At 52.9% G+C, this 26,343-nt stretch overlaps 1 protein-coding gene across 4 annotated transcripts in view; it reads right to left on the reverse strand.

The window, feature by feature from the left end:
• Window positions 1–26,343, reverse strand: part of LOC147097260 (talin-2) — a 354,000-nt gene that overhangs the window by 43,009 nt on the left and 284,648 nt on the right. For all 4 annotated transcript variants that reach the window (XR_015074349.1, XM_085972076.1, XM_085972077.1 and 1 more), the window contains 8 exons: window positions 26,028–26,209; window positions 24,529–24,661; window positions 16,213–16,314; window positions 15,950–16,120; window positions 6,155–6,301; window positions 3,980–4,081; window positions 3,344–3,463; window positions 96–242 (listed from right to left, as the gene is read on the reverse strand). Coding sequence is in view for 3 of the 4 variants with exons in the window: in XM_085972076.1 (XP_085828202.1) it covers window positions 96–242; window positions 3,344–3,463; window positions 3,980–4,081; window positions 6,155–6,301; window positions 15,950–16,120; window positions 16,213–16,314; window positions 24,529–24,661; window positions 26,028–26,209 (1,104 nt within the window). In the remaining variant the exon portion in view is untranslated. The remainder of the gene's footprint in view (window positions 1–95; window positions 243–3,343; window positions 3,464–3,979; window positions 4,082–6,154; window positions 6,302–15,949; window positions 16,121–16,212; window positions 16,315–24,528; window positions 24,662–26,027; window positions 26,210–26,343) is intronic.

The raw sequence follows: 26,343 nt of genomic DNA on the forward strand, positions 1-26,343 counted from the left end.
CCAGCCAGTTTGGTTTTACCCTAACGATGAAAAGCATCAGCTGACAGTCTTCTCCTTTTCGCGACGCAAGGATTGAACGGGTTAAAGTCCCTCACCTTCTCCGTCACGGCGCGGGCGCACTCGATGAGCTCTCTCTTCGTGAAGCTGTCGGTGGGGCTGATCTGAACAGCGCCGGCTTTCTGGACCAGGAATATGCAGCCGTGGCCCAGGTCCTGCACTCGCGTCTTAATCTGGAACCCAATCTGCCGAGGGAATGGGAGCAGATCATTACTGAAACCTGAACCAGTGGCTGGGATCACTCTGACCCCACTGCAGAGAACGCAGAGGATGACAACTGTTGGCTTGGGGACGGAGGCGATGGTGAGCTGAGCTCAGAGATGTATCCACTGGTTCTCCAACTCAAGTCAGAAAGTCAGTGCACTTGTACCGTGGACTCAGGAAGATTGTAATGTAGTCAGAAAGCAGAGGGAAGATTGAATGAATGCATGCAACTTGACCAGCGCTCAAATACACATGAATTTAGTTTGGGATGCCTGATACAAGTGGCAAGCTAGAATAAGATGGGTACATAGTGTAGGGCTCATGTTCTTGGACTAGTAATCCACCAAGTGTTGGTAAAAGTGACCATGAAGCAGTCGGATTGGAAAAACCCAACTAGTTCACTAACGCCCGTTCGGGATTGAAACCTGCCATCCTTACCCAGTGCAGTCGAAATGTTACTCTAAAGGTGCCAACTCTGGTGGACTGTGGTCCTAGAGGTTTCAGCACCTGGCTAACGCTCCCGCTAAGCTGCACAGCCGCGCAGCGCTCTGCCGGTCCCGCGCAGCCTGGAACCGGCTTTTCCAATGTGAAACCCTGAATGGGCCGAGCATCGTTAAAGGGACCGCGCACCCAAAAAAAATAGGGGGAACATTGCACGTGACCCGCCCCCATTGGTCGCCCAACACACCAATTGGAAAGTGTGAAGAGGCTTCATTGCCTGACTGACAGGCAAGAATCTTCCAATTAGCCTTTCTCCCCCCCATCTCCAATATTGTTATAACGAATAAACAAGTGTTCAGAGGACATGAAGAAATACACGCCTTTGTTTAATGCCCTTATGATTTTCCTCCCGGGTTTGCTCTGGGGGGAAAAATCAGGGGGTGCAAAGCCCCTAGCGCCCGGGTGCGGTGCTGCTAACGCCTCCCGCGAAATTCAGCGGGAGGTTAGTGGCGGCAGTGACCGGTAGCACCCCGTGGCGATGACGTCTTCGCCGTGCGTAGCGCCCCGGCCGCAAACTTCCCTTGCGCCCCCTGACCTATTGCCGGACGATCTGTCCGACAGGGGGCGTTTTTGCAGCGGCGGCGGCGCTAGTAAAAGGGGCGGGTGTCGGGCGGCCATTTTTATTTGGGCCGACTGCCAGCACCTGCCCCCCTTTCCCTTTTTTATGCGGGGTTCTGGCCGCCATCGCTCAGCCCGGTACGTGCGTGGCGCTGTTGCACGTAGCGCCGCGAACTTCAGTAGTAGTACCCCAAGCAGGCGGGGGAGCGCTTTCCAGTAGCTCCCCACCTCCTGCTTGGGGTGCTACTACTGAATTTACGGCGGAGGGGCGCTAAAATTAGTGCCCCAGCAACATTAGCGCCCCCCAATTTTTTCTCCCTGGAGTTTAAACTTCAATTCCTGGAGACACCCTGGAGGGTTGGTCACCCCGCGTGTCTCCGGTCACACACCAACATAGCCGACTCTCAACTGCCCCCTGAAGTTCAAGGAGGAGGCGCGCCACCTTCTCAGGGCAATTAAGGGTAGACAATAAATGCCGGCCTTGCCAGTGATGCCCACATCCCGAGTGAACTGTGGTGAGGAGATGGGTCTGGGGAGTATGCTCAGTCAGTGATTGAGGAAAAGTCAACCGGAGGGTTGTGTAAGCGACTTGGCCAAGTTGGTGTTCAGGTTGTGCCAGACTCCATGCAAGACGGCGATGACTTCAACACATGCACCCTAGAGTCACAAACCGAGACTGGGAAACATGACGGTTGCAAGGATAGACCCATAATCTTCCACTGACAGCTTGCACAATGCCACACAAATTGGAAATGTATTTTTACATTGTAATGAATGTGTAAAGTGCTTCATACTTGAAAAATAGTGAGTGTTCCCCCTCATTCTTCATTTATCCACCTACGGGGGAGTGGGAAGACAGGGAGGTGGGGGCTGCTATTGTTGCTATGGCTACTGAAGTCTTAAACATGCTGCATTTGAATGGAGTCACCATGTGGCGACACGCAGTGGCAAGAAGAACGCTTCCTCCCCAAGACGCCAACGTTCGACAGGTGGCAAGCTGGCCTCTGGCGCCTCGCCCAAGTCGCTATTCAAATCGTGAGGGTAGATAATGAACGGCAGCAGGCCATCCGACCACATCACAGACGAGCCCAATCCTGCCTGCGCCCATTAACCGCAGAACGAACAGGAGTGGGAACCGTGCCTGCTATAACCCAAGGGGCACCGGGTCTCATTGTGGCCCCATTCAAATCAGCCAACTGAGACACGGAGCAGGGACCTTCAGTCCTACATTGGGGAGGGCGAAGTCATCAAATGAGCCGCAGGAACTGGAATAAGCAAATTGTAAAATACATTTTTGAGTAATTTTCTTTCTGCAGAGTTTTCATTTTGTGAGGAAGCATCACTTTATTTCAGCTGATGAAACATTCCCATGTTACTTTAAAAAATGTTTTTTATTCATTCGCGGGATGTGGGCGTCGCCGGCACGGCCGGCATTTATTGCCCCTCCCTGATTGAGAAGATGGTGGTGAGCCGCCCTCTTGAACCGCTGCAGTCCGAGTGGGGAAGGTCTTAATTGTTTCTTGTAGCAGGTTGTTACAACTAAATGGCTCGCTGGGCCATTTCAGAGGGCAGTTAAGAGTCAACCACATTGCTGGGAGTCTGGAGTCACATCTCGGCCAGACCGGGTAAGGACAGCAGATTTCTTTCCCTAAAGGACATTAGTGAACCAGATAATTGGGTAGTTCCATGGTCACTATTACTGATAGTTTTTTTATTCCAGATTTATTTAATTAACTAAATTTAAATTCCCCAGCTGCCGTGGTGGGGATTTGAACTCGCGTCTCTGGATCATTAGTCCAGGCCTCTGGATTACTGGCCACTACGCTACCATTCCCCGTTGGAAGTTGAGCAGCTGAATCAACGCGGTTGACGTTTAATTGGCCTCTGAAGCGGCCAAGCTGTAGTATCACAAGCTGCAGCACCGGCTCCAGGAGAAGGCCCACCACTAGCAGGGGTGACTGGGGACGGGCAATAGTGCCGGACTCGCCAGCGCCGGCCACATTGCAGAATGGAAAGGGCGTACCTCCTCGGTGTCAGCTGTGGCTGTAGCAAGTCGTCCTTGGTGGGCGAGGTGGCTGTAGTCAGTGGTCACTTGGGATGCCAGGCCGCCCAGCTCTTCAGGGCTGGTGAATGATTTGGACATCTGTGGAGACAGAACAGAGCGAGGGAAGCAATATTCAAAGTAAGTAGTCAGAAAGGGTTTTTACATAAGGCAGCTCACTGGGGTAAGCAGTCTGAACTGCGACGGTGCCAGAAAGCAGGCTGGCTTTTGGCTACATTTTCCCCAGGCCACAGAAGTGTTGAAATTGTGCTGGGCGACATCACCAACATACATTCGGCTGAAATTCCTTTTCAAACATGCACGTTGGCCCGACTAGATTCTTACTAATATTCAAGGAGCTTGATTTCAACCTACAGGCTCGCAATGTCAACAATAGTACCTAGGAGCAGCGCAGAGGTGTCTGTGCGTGTGTGTGCACACGTGTGCGTTCATGTGCACGCCTGTGTGGTGCAGCATGTGTGTGTGCGCGTGTGTGTAGTATGTGTGCCTGTGCCGCGGAGCGGACAGTTCTGTGGGAGGCCAATTCGCGGTATAGAAAGCCACAGTGACACTCGCATCTGGTACAATGCAACAAGCCATTTCCTATGCCTCACTTACCATCTCCTGAGCCGTGACTGCAATCGCCTTGGAATATTTTACCATTGTGGTCTGATAGTCAACAAAGCTTCCTTCTGGTTCCGGAGGAGTGCCTTCATCCAGCTGGGAGACGGGAGACAAGAGTGCGGAGTATTCAGGACAGTGTCAGCAAGGAGTCCGATCATGAAAACCCACTGAACGGGCAATGACTAAGAAAACTACTAGGCACTTGGTCTAAGCGTTAAACAAAGCTTTAATCAACTGTTTACAACATGGAGGTCTAGTTGTGTCCTTCACTAGTTCCTGTTAAGAATGTCCTGCTCAAGCTGGGCCCGTGCCCGAGTATTTATACTCTCCCTGGACAGCGCCACCCTTAGGCCGCTCAATATTATTTCATAAGTCTTTCTTTCATGAATGACTGATTCATGTCAGGCAACATTGAACTATAGTAATTAACAAGAGGGAGACTGGTCTTTGCCAGTGGTGAGAGACGGGCTCCTGGGTGAACCGATAACCCGTTTCACACGTCAACGGGATTGAAGTGAACAGAAGGGAATATGGGAGCTGGTGACAATGCACTTGACGCTACAGGCAAGGACCAGTTCCACCCCCATGAAGTGATCCTAGGGACATGAATTTGTGCAGGTCCTACATGGTGCCATGCAGCTCGCTTCAAGGCTGAGGGTTATGTTGGGAACATGATGTTGACGTGCGATATCCCTCGCCACCGTTTCTACATTGTAAACACAGTGACTGGGGAAATGGAAAATCTCCACACTGACGGTGGGACGTGCACTCGTGGTCTGAAGCAGCAACAGATGCAATGACTGTGACACCAGATGGACTCTACTTGGCACACTCAAGTGATGGCGTATTAATGCAGCAATATGATAACTTGCTGACTTCGCTGCTTATCGACAGCCTGGAATTCTGAAAGTGCTGTTGGGATGACAGAGATATTACACACGGGCTGGGCTGGGCAGCAATCCACCATGCCAACATTCCTCTGTTTACAATACAGCACTAATTACTGCCCAGAGATCGCTCAGCTTCAATAAATCATCTCATTGAAAGGACGTATGAAATTTCAGAGTCCTGTTAAACCTCTCATCCTAGCATTGGAACATCGGAACACACCATCCACTAGCGTTTAGTGATTTCTGTACTCGGAACCCGAAATCTCTCGGCTCCTCCACAGTTCCCAGCTTTCCGTCGTTTAGCAAATACTCCGCTGTATCCTTCCTCGGTCCAAAGTGGGTGACCTCACATTTCCCCACACTGAACTCCATCTGCCACAGTTTGGCCCACTCACTGAATCTGTCAATGTCCCTTTGCAACTTCCTGCTCCCGTCGACACGATTTACTGCGCCACCTAACTTGGTGTCGTAAGATAACCATCACCAAGACCACTTACTTCCACCTCGAACATTGCCTGCCTCTGCCCCTTTACCGGTGCCTCTGTCACCTCCAGATGTAACTACTAATACTGTCCTACCTGCCTTCCCATTCGCCACAAACTTAAACTCATCCAAAACTCGGCTGCCCGTGTCCTAACTCGCACCAAGTCCCGTTCACCCATCACCCCGTGCTCGCTGACCTACACTGACTCCCTGTCCGGCAGCGCCTCGATTTAAAAATTCTCATCCTTGTTTTCAAATCCCTCCATGGCCTCGTCCCTTCCTATCTCTGTAACCTCCTCCTGCAACCCCTCGGGTATCTGCGCGCCAGCAATTCTGGTCTCTTGAGCATTCTTGATTTTAATCACTTCACCATTGTGCCTTCAGCCGCCAAGGCCCCAAGCTCTGGAATTCCCTCCCCAAACCTCTCCGCCTCTCTCTCTCTCCTCCTTTAAATCACTCCTTAAAACCGACCTCTTTGACCAGGCTCTTGGTCACCTGTCCCTAATATCCCCTTGTGTGACTCGGTGTCAAACTTTGTTTGATAACGCTCCCGTGAAGCAATGTTCACGTTAAGCTGCAGCGCCGTCACCGGCTTTTGAACAGAATAACCGCGCATGCGTAGAAATTTGAATGGGCCGCGCAACCGTTAAAGGGGCCTCGCACCCCATAAAAATTAAAGGGAACATTGGTGTGAAGCACCTTGGGACGTTTTACTATGTTAATGGTGCTATATAAATGCAAGTTGTTGACAATAAGAGGAACAATTTGTGCAGAAAAACTGATGAAAAGGACTTACTCTGTTCATTGCATTAGCGATGGCATCGACCATACCTCCCACCATCCCTATATCACTGGCAGCTTCATTCAGGGTCACCATGATATCATCCACCGCCTCCTTCATGAGCTGAGCTGCCTCTGTAATCGCATCGTGCGTGTGCGCAGCCTGGTGAGTCAATCAGACACAAGAGTGTTACATCCCGGCAGACACTGGCTGTGGCGTGAAATGGAATAACTTACACAGCTAATCCCGAGCCGCCAAAACCTAGCCACACTGGGGGAGGGGGGGGTGAGACACTTCAGGTCACGTGAGGCACCCTTGCACAAGTTTTCACCATTCAAGGGGAGGGACAATGGCCCCGGACAACGGGTGATCTGTGTCTGGCCATACTAAGAGTCTGGCTCATCCCTTAGCTACACAGTCAATGGTACAACAATATACAGTCACGCCCAACGCAGAGATAGCTCTCCGGGTACACCAGGGTTACACTGGGTCCACTCGCTCTCCGAACCAGCTGGAGGGAATCCCCAGCCTTCCAGTATCTCGTCTGAGGGGAGGCCGTCACAGCCAGGTTTTGATCCCCGATATCCACATACCCGCACTTTAAAGCAAGAAACACGGGACGGTGACCAGGAACGGGAACCATGATTGATTTCTCTTCCCCCAATCCCTCAGTCCAGTGGGACCCGGAGGGTAATTATGGTCCCTCACTGCCAATGCAGCAGAGATGGACCACTCTAGCACAGGCCAGAGATCGGCCCTGGGATCTTGCTGCTTTGCGAGGCTCAGTACCCCAGCACTGACCCGTTGGTACAGGTCATAATCACATGCCCAATCACTGTGCTCCGCAGCACTTGTCGTAACCTCACTGGAGGGAACAGATCTTTGTCCCGCTCCTCTGGGAGGTAAAGGTAGGAGGCACAACGAAAGTTCGATACATTTTTCATCCTGGTAAGATTTCAGGTCACGAGAACAACAAACAGTTCTAACTTAAGCTGGAGTTATACTGCACTTGGTGCAGCCGCAACACGGAGTGAAACGGACTCTCGCAAAACCGCTTCACAGGGATAGGAAAGTGTCAGTATAACTACAGTCTCTACTGAGCCCAACCAGCACAACCAAGGTCAACATTAACAGTGATTAGAAGCTGAACCCAAGAGGTACTTCTGACCGGGACATTTTAAGGACAGGATCGTCCAACTAACCAGGCCCAAAAATTCCAGATTCATAAACTTAATGTGCAGCATAATTCATCAGAGAAGCGAGGGGTGAACTGAATGAAAGGGCGGAGCGGTGACATTTCTGATGTGTTTGACCCCTGGCCAGGATCGACGTCAGGTTCAACTCCATCAGTGAGGTCGACCCACTTCAATGCGGGGGGGGGGAGGGGGGGGGGCTTTCATCAAGGTTGAGGCAGCCTGCCCGATAGGAGGCTAACCCATGGGCTCGTCATCCTCCTTCAATGGCCAGCCCTTCTGGTTCGGACCAGGTCACTCAAACCTCCCGGGGTCTCGGAAGGATCGAGTGACCCGCAGAGAGACGGAGAGTGGAGCTTTCCCTTTCCCTATCCCATGGAAGGTCCCTCCACCGCTCCCGAACTACCGCAATTCACTCCCTCAGTCAACAATGAAGGCTGGGACCAGTACACGTCCATTCCCATTGTGTACCGAGACCGGTTTGTTTTTGGACTCCTTTTGATAGCTCTAATTTCCCTCTTTAGGTTAAATTATAAAACTGATTTAAACGTAAGCCCTGAGGAATCAGACTGAGCCTCGACACTTGTGATCACTCTGCCTGCGACGTGCTTTACCACAACTGAAATTCCGGCCTGTAACCGGGGCTCCCGGGCTTCGGTAGCTGTGGAATCTCTAAAAACGTCACTTTTAAAATCCATCCGACAGAAGAACGAATTTCCCAGTCCCGAGACTGGAATCAGCCAGTAGGCACTGACCACGCTTGCTTCAGAACCACTTCACCTTTCCTCTATCCATACAGGTCGCTCTGAAGTGACGGAGACCGAACATATGAATTAGGAGCAGGAGTCGGCCACTCGGTCCCTCGAGCCTGCTCCGCCATTCAATAAGATCATGGCTGATCTGATCACTCCACATTCCCGCCTACCCCCAATAACCTTTCACCCCCTTGCTTACCAAGAATCTCCCTACCTCTGCCTCAAAGACTCTGCTTCCACCGCCCGCGGTGCTCGCTGGGGATCGATGGGCCGAAGAACCAAAAAGCTTTCACCTTGATGAGTTATGATGCATCAGTCTGGAGTGGGGCAGCGCTGGGTCTTCCTGCTGCCAACTATTCCATCAATGTTCCTCAACTGAGGAAGTCTCCATAATCCCATAGTGGATGAGTCAACCTACAGAAACCTGGCTCATGGGCGGTGAATTCTTCTCTCTCACTGAAGCATTCACATCAGGCTCTTCACCATTGACCTGGCCCAGTGTGCGCAACATGACCAAGTCCCGCCTCAGACTCATCACTAACTCTCAGGGGTTTCTTCCCACACCACAGAACACCAATCCTCTTCATCTTCCCAACGTTCATTTACCCACCCACTCCCCCTTTCAATTCAATTCCTCATCATTGACTGCTCGTCCAAGTCCCATTGTGATGTCCTCACTGAGATCTCCTCCCTCAGCACTAAATAATGACTTATTCTCGGTGACTTCAACCTCCACCTCTCTCCTTCTTCCTCCCCGCCCAACCCCGGACCACTCCTGCCCCAAGTGCTCACTGCCATTCTCAATGGCTCTTTCCAAGGTGTCAGCCGTGGCTCAGTGGGCAGCACTCTCGCCTCGGAGTATGAAGGTTGTGGGTTCATAGTCCCACTCCAGAGACTTGAGCACAAAAATCCAGGCTGACACTCCAGTGCGGTGCTGAGGGAGTGCTGCACTGTCGGAGGTGCCGTCTTTCGGACGAGGCGTTAAACCGAGGACCCATTTGCCCTCTCAGGTGGACGTAAAAGATCCCATGGGAACAAGAGCAGGAAAGTTTTCCCTGGTGCTCTTGACCAATATTTATCCCGCCAAGTAATTCAAAACATTGCTATTCATGGGATCTTGCTGTGTGCAAATTGGCTTCCGTGTTTTCTTCATTGCAACAGTGACTGCGCTTCAATAGTACTTAACTGACTGCAAAGCGTTCTGGGGCACCCTGAGGTTGTGAAATGCAAGACTTTCTGTTCACAAACCCAGGCAGAGACAGAATCCTTCACTTCCTTCAGAAGTGCTGAACCCGCGTTGTCCGTGTCTGACCACCGAGAGAAAAATCCCTGCAACTAGTTTGAACAAAAGAGATCACGCCTCAGGAGACCAGCTCCAACTCTGGGTCACAAAATCATGGATGAATTGCCACCCGACCTCTTGTACCAGTTGGCAGAGACCAGCGTTGGTACGGTCAGTCAGCATTCACCGTTCATCTGACACGCCAGGATCATTAGCCCCTTTCAGACAGTTTGCAGCTATTCTGATTTTTTTTGTTCGTGTGCACTTGAATCTCATCCATCACCCAACTGGAAGTAACAGAGACAGGAAGGATCGAATTAGTGAACCGTTCATGACGCCCTCACATGCTGGCTCATCAGAGACTGCGGTTAGTGTACTCACATGCCCTTATTACCACGCTGACAATACCGAGACCCCCACTTAATCCCCCAACAATGAGCAGCAGCATGCAGCTGGCACTGCTTCTCAACCCAGTGCTACTTGGCACACACAGAGCTGTGACTGCACATCGACAGGCACATCGACAGGCACAGACCCATCCTGCTGCTCAGCTCAGAGATGATGCAAAAAACTGCTCCCCGAAGACAAGCACTCTCCAACATAGGGGAGCAAACACACCCACCGCACAGAGCCGACAGCTCTCACTGCATGCCCGGGCACTCGACCCCGACCCCAGACACTCTCTCTCCCCCCCAGACACTCTCGCACTCCCCCAGACACTCTCTCTCTCTCCCCCCCAGACACTCTCTCTCTCTCCCCCCCAGACACTCTCTCTCCCCCCCGCAAACCAGGCACTCTCCCTCCCCCTCCCCAGACACTCTCCCTCTCCCCCAGACTCTCTCTCTCCCCCAGACTCTCTCTCTCCCCCCCTCCCCAGACACTCTCTCTCCCCCCCAGACAGTCTCTCTCCCCCTCCCCAGACACTCTCCCCCCCCCCTCCCCAGACACTCTCTCTCCTCCTCCCCAGACACTCTTCCCCCCCCCCCCCAGGCACTCTCTTCCCCCCCCCCCAGGCACTCTCTTCCCCCCCCCCAGGCACTCTCTCACCCCGCCCCCCCCCAGGCACTCTCTTCCCCCGCCCCCCCCCCAGGCACTCTCTTCCCCCGCCCCCCCCAAGGCATTCTCTTCCCCCCCCCCCGGCACTCTCTCCCCCCGCCCCCCCCAAGGCACTCTCTCTCCCCGCCCCCCCCCAGGCACTCTCCCCCCCCCCCAGGCACTCTCTTCCCCCCCCCCCAGGCACTCTCTCACCCCGCCCCCCCCAGACACTCTCTCCCCCTGCCCCCCCCCCAGCAGTCTCTCTCCCCCCCCCCCCCCCAAAAACCAGGCACTCTCTCTCACCCCGCCCCCCCCAGGCACTCTCTCCTCTCTCCCCCCCCGCAGCAGTCTCTCTCCCCCCCCCCCCCCCAAAAACCAGGCACTCTCTCTCACCCCGCCCCCCCCAGGCACTCTCTCCTCTCTCCCCCCCCCGCAGCAGTCTCTCTCCCCCCCCCCCCCCAAAAAACCAGGCACTCTCTCTCTCCCCCCCCCCCCCCAGGCACTCTCTCTCTGCCCCCGCCCCCCCCCCAGGCACTCTTTCCCCTCCCCCCCCAACCAGGCACTCTCTCCCCCCACCCCCCAGGCACTCTCTCTCTCTCCCCCCCCACCGCCCAGGTACTCTCTCTCTCTCCCCACCCCCCCCAGGCCCTCTCTCCCCCCCCCCCAAACCAGGCACTCTCTCTCTCCCCCCCCCCCCAGGCACTCTCTCTCTCCCCCCCCCCAGGCACTCTCTCTCTGCCCCCGCCCCCCCCCAGGCACTCTTTCCCCCCCCCCCCCCAACCAGGCACTCTCTCCCCCCACCCCCCAGGCACTCTCTCTCTCCCCACCCCCCCCAGGCCCTCTCTCCCCCCCCCCCCAAACCAGGCACTCTCTCTCTCCCCCCCCCCCCCAGGCACTCTCTCTCTCCCCCCCCCCCAGGCACTCTCTCTCTGCCCCCGCCCCCCCCCCAGGCACTCTTTCCCCCCCCCCCCAACCAGGCACTCTCTCTCCGCCCCCCCCAGGCACTCTTCCCCCCCCCCTCAGTTGTCCATCTGTATTGCAAGATGCTCAACGTCTCGTTGCAAACAAGCAGAACGAAAAAAGGTTACTGAAGTATTAAAAAGTAGCGGCCAGGTCTTCTGACCGTAATCAGCCCGAGGCCAGGAAGCACAAGTGACTTTCAGTCAGCGCTGAGGACACACTGGGACCCAGCCCAGCGAGCAGCGATACGAGGGTACGAGGTGCACAATAACCCAACATATAGGAGCAGCACATCAGGATATTAAAGGTCATAAAACAATCAACAGCTGTGCACGTTCTGATAGTTTCCTGACCATTGTTAACCTCCTCGGGTGATTGCCTATGTAATCCTAAGATAGTCTCAGTTAACATAAATGATTTGGATGAGAATGTAAAAGGTATGATCAGCAAGTTCGCAGATGACACGAAAATTGGTGGGGTGGTCAATTGCGAGGAGGAAAGCCTCAGGCTACAGGACGATATAAACGGGTTGGTCAGATGGGCGGAAAAGTGGCAAATGGAATTTAACCCTGAAAAGTGCGAGGTGATGCATTTTGGACGGACAAATAAGGCAAGGGAATACACAATGAGTGGTAGGACCCTAGGAAGTACAGAGGGTCAGAGGGACCTTGGTGTACATGTACATAGATCCCTGAAGGCAGCGGAACAGGTAGATAAGGTGGTTAAAAAGGCATATGGGATACTTGCCTTCATTAGCCGAGGCATAGAATATAAGAGCAGGGAGGTTATGATGGAGCTGTACAAAACGCTGGTGAGGCCACAGCTGGAGTACTGTGTGCAGTTCTGGTCGCCTCACTATAGGAAGGATGTGATTGCTTTGGAGAGGGTGCAGAGAAGATTCACCAGGATGTTACCTGGGATGGAGCGCCTCAGCTATGAAGAGAGGCTGGACAGGCTGGGGTTGTTTTCCTTGGAGCAGAGAAGGCTGAGGGGGGACCTGATTGAGGTATACAAAATGATGAGGGGCATAGATAGGGTAGACAAAGAGGAACTTTTCCCCTTAGTAGGGGGGTCAATAACAAGGGGGCATAGATTCAGGGTAAGGGGCAGGAGATTTAGAGGGGATTTGAGGAGGAACTTTTTCACCCAGAGGGTGGTTGGAATGTGGAACTCAATGCCCAAAAGGGTGGTAGAGGCAGGAACCCTCACAACATTCAAGAAGCATTTGGATGAGCACTTGGAATGCCAATGCATACAAGGCTATGGACCAAATGCTGGAAAATGGGATTAGACTGGACAGGGATGGATGGGCGGCGCAGACACGATGGGCCGAAGGGCCTCTTTCTGTGCTGTAAAACTCTATGACTCTATGACTAACAGGACACACAATGGAACATGGATATTAATTTGATTTTTAGTCTTTCTGTAAAAATCTATTCTTGGTCAGGTGTCAACATATTCGGCTCGTTGATGTGCAAGTTCTAAATGCGACAGTTTTTAAATCTATAAACTCCGTCTGGTGTCGGTGATCTAATTCATGTCTGTGCCCACGTCACAAAGCACACCGGAGGTTTTAAGTGTGTAGTATTTATGAACTTGCATACTGGTGACTGCAAACTGGGCATTGACCAGGTTACTGCGTGTTTGGCCATCAGACATTAAGCAGAGAGGTTTATGTTTAAAAGTCCTTGGGGAAAACACAGAGTTGTGGAAATATCCATCTGTGCTCGAATTTTGTAACAAAGTCTCTGGTACAAACCCAGCTGAACTGTCGCTTCGGTACAATTCCCAGGGGCAGTCGCACAGGAAGGAACGTGGAAACAAAGTGAAATGAAAGAGAGAGGGTACACACCATCTCGCAACATTCATGAGCAGTGTTCTGCCCATCAATGTGAAGTGAGTAATCCTGGCCACGTGACAACAGGAGCACAGTGTGAAGAGGCGGGTCAGACACGAGCCAAACTTAATACGACAAAAGCACAATTCAAACAGAAATTGGAAACAGTAACGCACACATCAAGAGCTCACAGATGTTAGCTGTTCAAAACCTTAAACGAATCAAATAATTTACTATGAGGCTCAACAGTCCTGGTTTGGGACCAATTATCACAGCTGGTTAGTCGATGGGTTTTTGCCTGATCGACTTCAGGATTGTGTTTCACAATGTTGAGCAATGAAGGAGAAAGGAATTCAAGCGAGCCTCACCCCAAGGCAGTGCGGGCCGGAGAGTCAGCGAGTGCTGTCCCCTGTTGGTGGAGCGGAATTTACCCCTAAGTACAAAATGGCCACCGACTCGTGATGCAAGCCCTCTGCATTGGCAATTTGCAAAAAGCAAAGGGGACCTGTGGCTCCCACTCAGAATTCCGCGCCCGAATTGGGAGGTTGGAAATGTGGAGCTGAAGCGGGGCAACTTCCTCAGAGGGAGCAAGGGGTTCTGGGTGACATGGTAGTCCAGCTGTTCCATGGGTCCAACAGCTGGACTTTGAGTGGCATTAGCGGAGAGCTCCCAGACCTGGCTGGGAAACGGTGTGCGAGAACCCAAAGAGAAAGAGGCTCATTATTAATCTCACTGCCAAAAGTTGTTGGGGGCGGGGGAAGCAGAATTAAAAAAAATGTACAAAACCTTCACAGAAGCAATTAAATTGCAGCTAACAAGGTGCAATGTATTGTTAGACATGCAACAGAAAGACATTTAGGTCGGCCCATTTGGTTTAAGGCATTACAGTTTATCAATGACACACTCTCTATTGAATTTACACGCTCTACACATCACATACAAACTGCAGCAGACTTTTCTGAGGTCGAAAGGCCAAACTGATATGCCATAGAAATGGGCGTCAGAAAGCGCCCAGCACAAAGCAATCCCACTGCAAATTTTAATGAAACGTGTGCTTTAGTAAATCCCTCAAATCCGCCACCGCTCCAAATAGAATCACCCTAAAAGTCGAGCAGTTTCTGCTACAGCACCCGGCGCGTGGCCAACACCTGTCGTTCCCCTGGCTTCATTTAAAACACAACGACGGATAATTACATTAACAGCTCAGCCTCCATCTGTCCTGTGGAGACACTCCCTTTAATGTAGAGTGCAGAGAAGAACATAAGAAATAAGAGCAGGGGTCGGCCATACGGCCCCTCGAGCCTGCTCCACCATTCAATGAGATCGAACTCAACTCCACTTTCCTGCCCGAGCTCCATATCCCCTGATTCCCCGAGAGTCCAAAAACCTATCGATCTCAGCCTTGAATATACTCAAAGACACACCATTCACAGCCCTCTGGGGCAGAGAATTCCAAAGATTCACCACCCTCTGAGTGAAGAAATTCCTCCTCATCTCAGTCTTAAGTGGCCGACCCCTTATCCTGAGACTATGCCTCCTAGTTCTAGACACTCCAGCCAGGGGGAAACAACCTCTCAGCATCTACCCTGTCAATGCCCCTCAGAATCTTGTATGTTTCAATGAGATCACCTCTCATTCTTCTAAACTCCAGAGAGTATAGGCCCATTCTACACAATCTCTCATCATAGGACAGCCCTCTCATCCCAGGAATCAATCTAGTGAACCTTCGTTGCACCGCCTCCAAGGCAAGTCTATCCTTCCTTAGATAAAGAGACCAAAACTGTGATCTCTTGCTCTATCGCATTAGTTGTGGCTCTTGCACAGTTAAAGCATCTGCGACATTATCGTATAAAATTACTTGTCACCATTTAAAGTCAAAAGTCGATCTTTTTTTCTCAGGGTATGAAGTTTCCCTATTCCCCCGCCCCTTCCTTCCCTGCCGGGCATCAGCTGCAGCGGAGGGGATGGACTGGCTGCCCCCCCCCCCCCAGCCCTTGCCCCAGCACCTCTCGACATGCGGCCAATCAGGAAGTGCACGAGAGCAGGCCAGTAGCTTATTCTGCCTCCGTTCCTCAACGGCCGCACCCCTTCTCCACTCAGCAGCTCCCTCAGCCGTGCTCAGGGACCCGGCGGAGAGAGACGTCAAGCCGCCACCCCCAATCCCTGCCCCAGGCTCTGGGCGGTGCGATACCAAGGGTTGCCAACCTCTGAAAGGACATATTCCTGGAGATTTCATCACAGGACCTCCTGTCTCCAACCGCCCCGCCCCCACGCTCCCGCCATTGGTCGCCCGGCACGTCCCTCCTTGTAGGGCACCGCCTTCCCATGCCGACTGGAAGGTAAACAGGCTCTTCATTACCTGACTCGATGATGCTTGACCGTCAGTCAAACAGCCTTTTCTAACCCCGTCTCTAATATTTTTATAACTAATAAAGAAATGGGGAAAAAACACACAACTTTGTTTAACACCCCAATGATTTTTCTCCCGGGCGTCTCTTGGGAGATGAATCTTCTAATCCTGGGGACTCCAGGCCAACCCGGGATGGCTGGCAACCCTAGCTGTACCTCACAGATCACCACACTGCCCCAACCATTTGGAAGTTGAAACCCATCTCAGTTTAAAAAGCCGAAGTAAATGTTAAACTACCGGCGTTGTAAAAACAAACCAAATTCAATGAACACTTGGGATATTTCGGAAGTCATTATGCTGAAAGAGACCTGCAAATTGTCCTCTATGCTGCACCGTACCTTGGGGTTGCCGCCACCTTCCTTGGCTGCGTAGAGCATTTGCAAGGCGGACTCCGCCAGGGTCTTGGTCTGGTCCAACACGGTCATCTGCTGCTGGTGGTCCAGGAGCTTGGAGGCCACACCGATGGAGGCCAGAGTCAACGGCTCAAAGTAATTGGCCAGCTGGGTGACCTGCGTGCAACGGAGTGAGACAATAAAATGTAGAGCGGTTCACTGGAACCTAAAACGCAAGGAGTTGGTACAAGGGTCTACTCATTCCGTACCTTATGACCCAGCTGGGCGGCCTCCCCTCGAGCAGCTGTTGTTATTGGATCAATCAGGTGTCCTATTTCCTGCACTGTAGAGCTCATCTGCTCCTGCAAAGCCTGATGGACAGAGAAAAATCAGCAGAAGGTGCTTAGAGCAGAGCCCAGAAAACAAGCTGCAGATCTCAGGGCAGCAGAAACACCTGCTTCAGTTCCGAGTCAGAGTCATACCACAGTCTGGAAGCTTGGTAACCATGGGTACGGGGCACAGACACGGGTGTGGGTGTTGCATGAAGTGAATACTGGCTCTAAGTTTATCCTTCACCCCCATCCCAAACATCCCAGGCTTGGACGCACTCAAACAGACTGCACACAATCCTCAACGTCCTATTCGGGGAACGGTAGCATCGTGGCTCTCTAACTGGGCTAGTAATCCAGAGGCCTTGGCTAATGATCCGGAGACGCAAGTTCAAATCCCACCACAGGCAGCGGGGCAAGTTAAATTCAGTTAATTAAATAAATCTGGAATTAAAAAGTTACCATCAGTAATGGTGACCATGAAACTACTGGATTGTTGCAAAAAAAACACATCTGGTTCACTAATGTCCTTTAGGGAAGGAAATCTGCCGTCCTTACCCGGTCTGGCCTATATGTGACTCCAGACCCACAGCAATGTGGTTGATTCTTAACTGCCCTCTGAAATGGCCCTGCAAGAGAATCCGTTGTAACTAACTTTCACCACACGGACTGCAGCGGTTCATGAAGGCGGCTCACCAACACCATCTCAAGGGGCAAATAGGGATGGGCAATATATGCTGGCCTTGCCAGCGACGCCCACATCCAGAGAATTAAAAAAATTCCACCCCGAGCTGAGCTCCCGACCCCTGCATCACCAAGACCGCCTGTTTCCACCTCCATAACGTGGTCCGTCTCCGCCCCTGCCTCAGCCCATCTGCTGTCGAAACTCTCATCCATGCTTTGGTCACAACGACTCAATGCTCTCCCGGTAGAATGTGGGAGGCCAGCCAGGAGTGAGTTGGAATAGTCAAGTCTAGAGGTAACAAAGGCACGGGTGAGGGTTTCAGCAGCGGAGGAGCTGAGGCGGGGCGGAGACGGGCGATGTTACGGAGGTGGAAGTGGCCGGTCTTAGTTATGTTATGGATATGTGGTCGGAAGCTCATTTCAGGGTCAAATATGACGCCAAGGTTGCGAACAGTGTGGTTCAGCCTCAGGCAGATGCTAGGGAGAGGGATGGAGTCAGTGGCTCGGGAATGGAGTTTGTGGCAGGGACCGAAGACAATGAAACCTTCAAACATTAGGAATATTTGAACCCATCTATCTCCGTCGTGTTAATGGAGGCAGCGTCCAGAAACACAAGCAGATTGCAACTTAAGGCGGAACTTCCGTCTTTGTGAGAAAGTATTTGGTGAGTTGCTGGATCCGAAATGGTGGAGCAACATTATGCGCCATGTGATTGAAGTGACATTTATTCCGAAGTAAATGGGGATCCTTTTTCCTGAAGATGGTACCCTGTAACTGTTATTAAAAAGCTGGCCAGATTCAGAAAATAACCTCCCTAACGCACAGAACAGGCGGTGTGGCCACGGGCTCTGTGATTAGTTGATTGATATCTATTCACTACCTCAGCTCGTCAAGTCCGTGAGATAACCCCGTGTCCCCGCCTATCTAGGTGAAGGTGCCAGAGAGTGAGAAAGTATGAAGGGACCGTGCAGCTCAACCAGCCAAGGCCCACACAATAGTGAAAGCTGCCAGAACCTTTTTTTAAGCACGTGAATAAAAATAAAATGCCTTTTTGCAACTTTTAACAAGTTAAAACATTTAAATTTTTTTACAGAAGCATTTGGGCATCGACAACCCCCTCCCTTAAAGCGGGGAGAAACGGTCCCAGGTGAAAAAGCAACGAGTAGTCGGTGCCACTGTGGAGCGATGGACACATTCCTTGGCTAGCTTACAGGTGAACCAAACGTTATACATCTCATGGTGTATATAACGGAGGTGTGGAACCATTGAGAGAACGGAAGCAGCCCATTCGGCCCATCAATTCTGTGCTTTACCCCACGAGCCTCCTAGTGCCAACATAATCCCATTCTTACTCACTCCCCGTGCCCTTCAATAGTAAGAACTGATTCCATTTGAAAAGAATTTGGGCAGATAATTTTGCATTCTAGCCACCCTGCAAAAACCCATTCTTTCTAACCTCCCCTTTAATAGTTTGTGATTATTGTAAATTTTCACCCTCTCGTTTCTATTTTGTTGACCGGCGGAATCAATCCATCTTACTTACCTTGAAAACCCTTATCTGATCGCTCCTTAACCCTCGGAGCTTCGCTCCTTAACCCTCGGAGCTTGAGTGAAAGAGTCTCTTCAGAACTAGAGCTCGGATCAAGTGACTGATTTAGCACTGCGCCCAAAATCACTCGAAACAGCGATCGCCAAACTACGGCACCTGGCTGCTAGAGTTGAATCGTGTCAAAAATGCTGTACAGCTTTCTGTCTTTTAATAGAATTGCTCAAATAGCTTTAAGGGAAATGGGCTCCCGTCAAAGACATTCTGCCAGAAAGAAAGGCAAGTCAAACCTGGAATGATGCAGTGATTCCCTCCAGGCCCCTTAGATCAAACGCTCTCCGATATCAGCCTGCTGTAAGCTGCCTCCCTGTCCCACAGTTAGTTATTTCCCCCCCACAAACGGTTGGTCATTTTGTATTTGTGTAAAGGAAACGTGGAGGATGCTGATCGCAGCGCCTCGGGCGCTGAGCTGAGACATCCAGCCGCTCAAGTCGGCCAAGGGTGTGCAAGGATCCATATCCAACCTAATCTATCAGGGCCCCACCGCAGCACAGTCAAGGAGCATTCAACACCCGGGAAATGCTTAAATATTGAAGCATACAAGAGCAAAGAATTTTGCCTTTGAAGCACTTTCTTGGCAGTGACACTGTAACATTTTGTTTCAAACGTACATCACACTATTAACTTTCTAATAAAAGACACAAAAGTCATTCAGATATAATCAAACATCCTTGCATTTGCAGCCCTGTCTGTTTTAAGGATGTAAAAGCCGTTTACGGGACACCAGAAGGGCCAATGCTGGCACAGATCCGGAGCACACAGCGACCCCATCCGCCACAACCTTCCCTTCCCGAGCCACGGACTCCATCCCGCTCCCGAGCCACGGACTCCATCCCTTCCCGAGCCACGGACTCCATACCGCTCCCTAGCGACCTTGGTGTCGTAGTTGACCCAGAGATGAGCTTCCAACCACATATCCGCTCCATCACCAAGACCTAATTCTACCTCCGTAACATCACCTAACTCTATGATTAAGAAGTTTGCAGACGATACAAAAATTGGCCGTGTGGTTGATAATGAAGAAGAAAGCTGTAGACTGCAGGAAGATATCAATGGACTGGTCTGGTGGGCAGAACAATGGCAAATGGAATTCAATCTGGAGAAGTGTGAGGTAATGCATTTGGGGAGGGCTAACAAGGCAAGGGAATACACATTAAATGGTAGGACACTGAGTAGTGCAGGAATAGAGGGACCTTGGAGAGCACGTCCACAGATCCCTGAAGGTAGCAGGCCAGGTAGATAAGGTGGTTAAGAAGGCATACGGGATACTTGCCTTTATTAGCTGTGGCATAGAATACAAGAGCAGTATAAAACACTAGTTAGGCCTCAGCGAGAGTACTGCGTGCAGTTCTGGTCACCACATTACAGGAAGGATGTGATTACCCTAGAGAGGGTACAGAGGAGATTTACGAGGATGTTGCCAGGACTGGAGAATTTTAGCAATGAGGAAAGATTGGATAGGCTGGGGTTGTTTTCTTCAGAACAGAGGAGCCTGAGGAGAGACCTAATTGAGGTGTATAAAATAATGAGGGGCCTAGATAGAGTGGATAGAAATAACCTGTTTCCCTTAGCAGAGGGGTCAATAACCAAAGGGGCACAGATTTAAAGTAATTGGTCAGAGGTTTAGAGGGGATTTGAGGGGAATTTTTTGCACCCAGAGGGTTGTGGGCGTCTGGAACTCACTGCCTGAAAGGGTGGTAGAGGCAGGAACCCTCATCACATTTAAAAAGTACTTGGATGTGCACTTGGGATGCTGTAACCTGCAGGGCTACGGACCGAGAGCTGGGAAGTGGGATTAGGCTGGAGAGCTCTTTGTCGACCAGCGCAGACACGATGGGCCGAATGGCCTCCTTCCGCGCTGTAACTTTCTATAATCCACCCTTGCCTCAGCTCATCCGCTGCTGAAACCCTGATCCATGCCTTTGTTACCTCGAGACTCGACTATTCCACTGCTCCCCTGGCTGGCCTCCCATCCTCTACCCTATGGAAACTTGAGCTCATCCAAAACTCGGCCGCCCCGTGTCCTAACTCACACCCGGTCCCATTCACCCATCACCCCCTGTGCTCACTGCCCCGTGTCCTAACTCACACCCAGTCCCGTTCACCCATCACCCCCCGTGCTCACTGCCCCGTGTCCTAACTCACACCACGTCCCGTTCACCCATCACCCCCTGTGCTCACTGCCCCGTGTCCTAACTCACACCCAGTCCTGTTCACCCATCACCCCCCGTGCTCACTGCCCCGTGTCCTAACTCACACCACGTCCCGTTCACCCATCACCCCCTGTGCTCACTGCCCCGTGTCCTAACTCACACCCAGTCCCGTTCACCCATCACCCCCTGTGCTCACTGCCCCGTGTCCTAACTCACACCCAGTCCCGTTCACCCATCACCCCCTGTGCTCACTGCCCTGTGTCCTAACTCACAGCCAGTCCCGTTCACCCATCACCCACTGTGCTCACTGCCCCGTGTCCTAACTCGCACCAAGTCCCGTTCACCCATCACCCCCTGTGCTCACTGCCCCGTGTCCTAACTCACACCCAGTCCCGTTCACCCATCACCCCCTGTGCTCACTGCCCCGTGTCCTAACTCACACCCAGTCCCGTTCACCCATCACCCCCTGTGCTCACTGCCCCGTGTCCTAACTCACACCACGTCCCGTTCACCCATCACCCCCTGTGCTCACTGCCCCGTGTCCTAACTCACACCCAGTCCTGTTCACCCATCACCCCCCGTGCTCACTGCCCCGTGTCCTAACTCACACCACGTCCCGTTCACCCATCACCCCCTGTGCTCACTGCCCCGTGTCCTAACTCACACCCAGTCCCGTTCACCCATCACCCCCTGTGCTCACTGCCCCGTGTCCTAACTCACACCCAGTCCCGTTCACCCATCACCCCCTGTGCTCACTGCCCTGTGTCCTAACTCACAGCCAGTCCCGTTCACCCATCACCCACTGTGCTCACTGCCCCGTGTCCTAACTCGCACCAAGTCCCGTTCACCCATCACCCCCTGTGCTCACTGCCCCGTGTCCTAACTCACACCCAGTCCCGTTCACCCATCACCCCCTGTGCTCACTGCCCCGTGTCCTAACTCACACCGAGTCCCGTTCACCCATCACCCTCTGTGCTCACTGCCCCGTGTCCTAACTCACACCCAGTCCCGTTCACCCATCACCCCCTGTGCTCACTGCCCCGTGTCCTAACTCACACCGAGTCCCGTTCACCCATCACCCCCTGTGCTCACTGCCCCGTGTCCTAACTCACACCCAGTCCCGTTCACCCATCACCCCTGTGCTCACTGCCCCGTGTCCTAACTCACACCCAGTCCCGTTCACCCATCACCCCGTGCTCACTGCCCCGTGTCCTAACTCGCACCAACTCCCGTTCACACATCGCCCCCTGTGCTCACTGCCCCGTGTCCTAACTCGCACCCAGTCCCGTTCACCCATCACCCACTGTGCTCACTGCCCCGTGTCCTAACTCACACCCAGTCCCGTTCACCCATCACCCCCTGTGCTCACTGCCCCGTGTCCTAACTCACCCCCAGTCCCGTTCACCCATCACCCCCTGTGCTCACTGCCCCGTGTCCTAACTCACACCGAGTCCCGTTCACCCATCACCCCCTGTGCTCACTGCCCCGTGTCCTAACTCACACCCAGTCCCATTCACCCAACACCCCGTGCTCACTGACCCGTGTCCTAACTCACACCGAGTCCCGTTCACCCATCACCCCCTGTGCTCACTGCCCCGTGTCCTAACTCGCACCGAGTCCCATTCACCCATCGCCCCGTGCTCACTGCCCCGTGTCCTAACTCACACCCAGTCCCGTTCACCCATCACCCCGTGCTCACTGCCCGTGTCCTAACTCACACCCAGTCCCGTTCACCCATCACCCCCTGTGCTCACTGCCCCGTGTCCTAACTCACACCCAGTCCCGTTCACCCATCACCCCGTGCTCACTGCCCCGTGTCCAAACGCACACCCAGTCCCGTTCACCCATCACCCCCTGTGCTCACTGCCCCGTGTCCTAACTCACACCCAGTCCCGTTCACCCATCACCCCCTGTGCTCACTGCCCCGTGTCCTAACTCACACCAAGTCCCATTCACCCATCACCCCCTGTGCTCACTGCCCCGTGTCCTAACTCACACCCAGTCCCGTTCACCCATCACCCCGTGCTCACTGCCCCGTGTCCTAACTCGCACCCAGTCCCGTTCACACATCACCCCCTGTGCTAACTGCCCCGTGTCCTAACTCACACCCAGTCCCGTTCACCCATCATCCCCTGTGCTCACTGCCCCGTGTCCTAACTCACACCCAGTCCCGTTCACCCATCACCCCGTGCTCACTGCCCCGTGTCCTAACTCGCACCAAGTCCCGTTCACCCATCACCCCCTGTGCTCACTGCCCCATGTCCTAACTCACACCCAGTCCCGTTCACCCATCACCCCGTGCTCACTGCCCCGTGTCCTAACTCACACCGAGTCCCGTTCACCCATCACCCCCTGTGCTCACTGCCCCGTGTCATAACTCACACCCAGTCCCGTTCACCCATCACCCCTGTGCTCACTGCCCCGTGTCCTAACTCGCACCCAGTCCCGTTCACCCATCACCCCCTGTGCTCACTGCCCCGTGTCCTAACTCACACCCAGTCCCGTTCACCCATCACCCCTGTGCTCACTGCCCCGTGTCCTAACTCACACCCAGTCCCGTTCACCCATCACCCCCTGTGCTCACTGCCCCGTGTCCTAACTCGCACCTAGTCCCGTTCACCCATCACCCCCTGTGCTCACTGCCCCGTGTCCTAACTCACACCCAGTCCCGTTCACCCATCACCCCGTGCTCACTGCCCCGTGTCCTAACTCACACCCAGTCCCGTTCACCCATCACCCCCTGTGCTCACTGCCCCGTGTCCTCACACCCAGTCCCGTTCACCCATCACCCCCTGTGCTCACTGCCCCGTGTCCTAACTCGCACCGAGTCCCGTTCACCCATCACCCCCTGTGCTCGCTGACCCGTGTCCTAACTCACACCCAGTCCCGTTCACCCATCACCCCCTGTGCTCACTGCCCCGTGTCCTAACTCGCACCGAGTCCCGTTCACCCATCACCCCTGTGCTCGCTGACCTACATTGGCTCCCAGGCCAGCAATGCCTCAATTTTAAAATTCTCATCCTTGTTTTCAAATCCCTCCATGGCCTCGCCCCTCCCGATCTCTGTAACCTCCTCCAGCCCCACAACCCCTCGAGATCTCTGCGCTCCTCTAATTCTGCTCTCTTGAGCGTCCCTGATTATAATCGCTCAACTATTGGCGGCCGTGCCTTCAGCTGCCTGGGCCCCAAGCTCTGGAATTCCCTCCCTAAACCTCTCCGCCTCTCCCTCCTCCTTTAAGACGCTCCTTAAAACCTACCACTTTGACCAAGCTTTTGCTCACCTGTCCTAATATCGTATGTGGCTCGGTGTCAAATTTTGTTTGATTATGCTCCTGTGAAGCGCCTTGGGACATTTTACTAGTGAAGGCGCTATATAAATGCAAGTTGTTGTTGATCTGACCATTGAAAGCTCCTCGAACTCTATTCCTCAGTTGGTGTTTAAAGGAGTGAAACAAGTCATGATGCACCTTTACTTTCTGTGAGGATTGTGCAGCCACCAAATCAGCAGTCGCCCCGTGATGCACCCTCCTATTATCCAGCATCCTGACCATCTCCCAGGCCAAGGCTGGGGGCAAGGCTCAGCCTCCCTGCACTGCTTCTCTGTCTATGTTATCGCCCGTCAAACTAAACAATGATTCCCTTCTTCTTTGGGCTGGCTCCCGTACCGAGACTCGTGTAGTGACACACGTCGAAGACCAAAGCCTGGGGTCTGGCCATTTGTCTGCCAATCCCCTGGGGAGGGTCCCCTCTACTATCGGAGAAGATGGAGGCTCCCCCGTGGCGAATGAAGACGCGCAGACGATTTGTACTTTACCTCCAGTGAAATGTCGTCTCTTGTTGGCAGGTTCTGACTGACTGCTGCGAGGGAGGCTTGCTCAATCTCCCGGATGCACTTGTTGATGTTGTCAATCGAACAGTCACATTCCCGCTGGCCTGGAGCCTTGTCCCTTGGGCAGAAAACGGGTTTGGATAACAGCAGTTCACAGGCATGGTAAATATACACCAGTCTGGATCAACACTGGGCAAACTTTCCGGGCTCACCAACCACAGGGTCAATAATTAGAATCGGTGCTTGTGTTTATTGCGAGCCACATGTGCTGCTTAATACAATAAATCAGCGTTGTCAAAGGTATTTATGAATTATTGCTGGAGTACAAAGCCCACAGAACCCTAAAATGTCATAAATATGAACTGGGAAAATAGAGATTCCAGATGCCTATCACAATGCACAGATCAAAACAGGAGAAATGAAATGACTAATCAAAGAAATTTCACCTCTCTGCTCCGTACACACAGAATTACGAGAAAGGTAATTGTGTGTAGAATGCTGGAGGGAGAGATGAATGAGAGGGGAGTGCGAGCTAGCTCGGTCTGCACATGAGCATCAAGGCCGCAGGTGTACTTTCAACCTCACTAACTTGGGATTTCATAGACATCCAGTTCTTCCCTGGACTGGAACCCATATAGACACTAGGGGGAGGGATGTTAACACCCCTACGACGGGCGGGGGAGAGTCGAGGGTTAAACCGCGAACACCGCTGCTTCCGGTTTACCTGCGGCAGGTTTGGGGTTGTCCCAAGCGGAGAGGCGGGTCAGTGATTGTAATATGTTAATGAGATGGCATTCCTCAGAATCTGGCAGTCATTTAAATTCAACAGTTGTGGGCCCGGTTTCCCAGAATTCGGAAAAGCCGGCAAGCTGGAGGGAGGTGCGAACAGCCGGATCCAAGCGGGTTAGTCCTTGTCCAGCACCGCTTGTGGGCCAGGAGGAGAGCTTTCCCACCGGCCCCTCAAGCTTACCCGCCGCGATCAGTCGATCCCTCCCCCACACGATCCGATTCTTCTCCCCCCTCCTTGGCTGCCACATTCCGAGCCCCCTTCCCCAAACATGCCGACTGCGAGGGACCTTCCCTCACGTTCCTCGGCTGCTGCCTCGTGCTGCCGGTTTTCCGGCCGTGAAGTGGGAATAAAAAAATCCTCACAAGGTCCTCGCCGATTCGGCAAGACGGCCGGCTCCCCAGGATTTCCCTGCCGCTGACACGAGCCCCCGCTCCCTCTCCGGAAACAGCGCGGGGGGTGGGGGTGGGGCGCCGCGGTCTCCGTTAGCGTCCGTTTTGCAGAGTACGAGTCAGGATTGGCGAGTGAAAGAGAAAAATAACGATCCCGCAACAAACGCAAAATGGACTTGAAATATCGGGACGCTCCAGGGGAAAGGTGAGATCGAGAAGCGTCGATGCAATTTGAATTCACAAACAAATGATGAAAAATCAAAACCAAAATAAAACCCCGCAAATCAACGGATACTGAAGCTCACCTGATAGATGTTATGAGGCTCTTTATCGAGTCTGACACAGTGCGGGAATGTCCGGCCAGTATGGACCAGGTTGGTGGGTCCTTTGGGTTGATGGCGAGCGACCGGGCGCTTCTTATCAGGGAGGATGAGCTGTCCAGCATGGATCGGGCAGCTGCCAGGATCGGCTCCTGGGCCTGCGCACCCTACAGGAGGAGGTCCAAAGCAACATGGAGCTTAATACACTTTAGAGACACGCGTGTAGCAGCCTCGAGCACATTGTAACTGCGACAAAAGGTAAATCGTGCTTGACTAATCTACTGGAATTTTTTGAGGATGC

This window comes from Somniosus microcephalus, chromosome 32 (assembly GCF_052327205.1).
Source record: "Somniosus microcephalus isolate GS21.2 chromosome 32, FLI_Smic_1.0, whole genome shotgun sequence".
Lineage (NCBI taxonomy): Eukaryota > Metazoa > Chordata > Chondrichthyes > Squaliformes > Somniosidae > Somniosus > Somniosus microcephalus.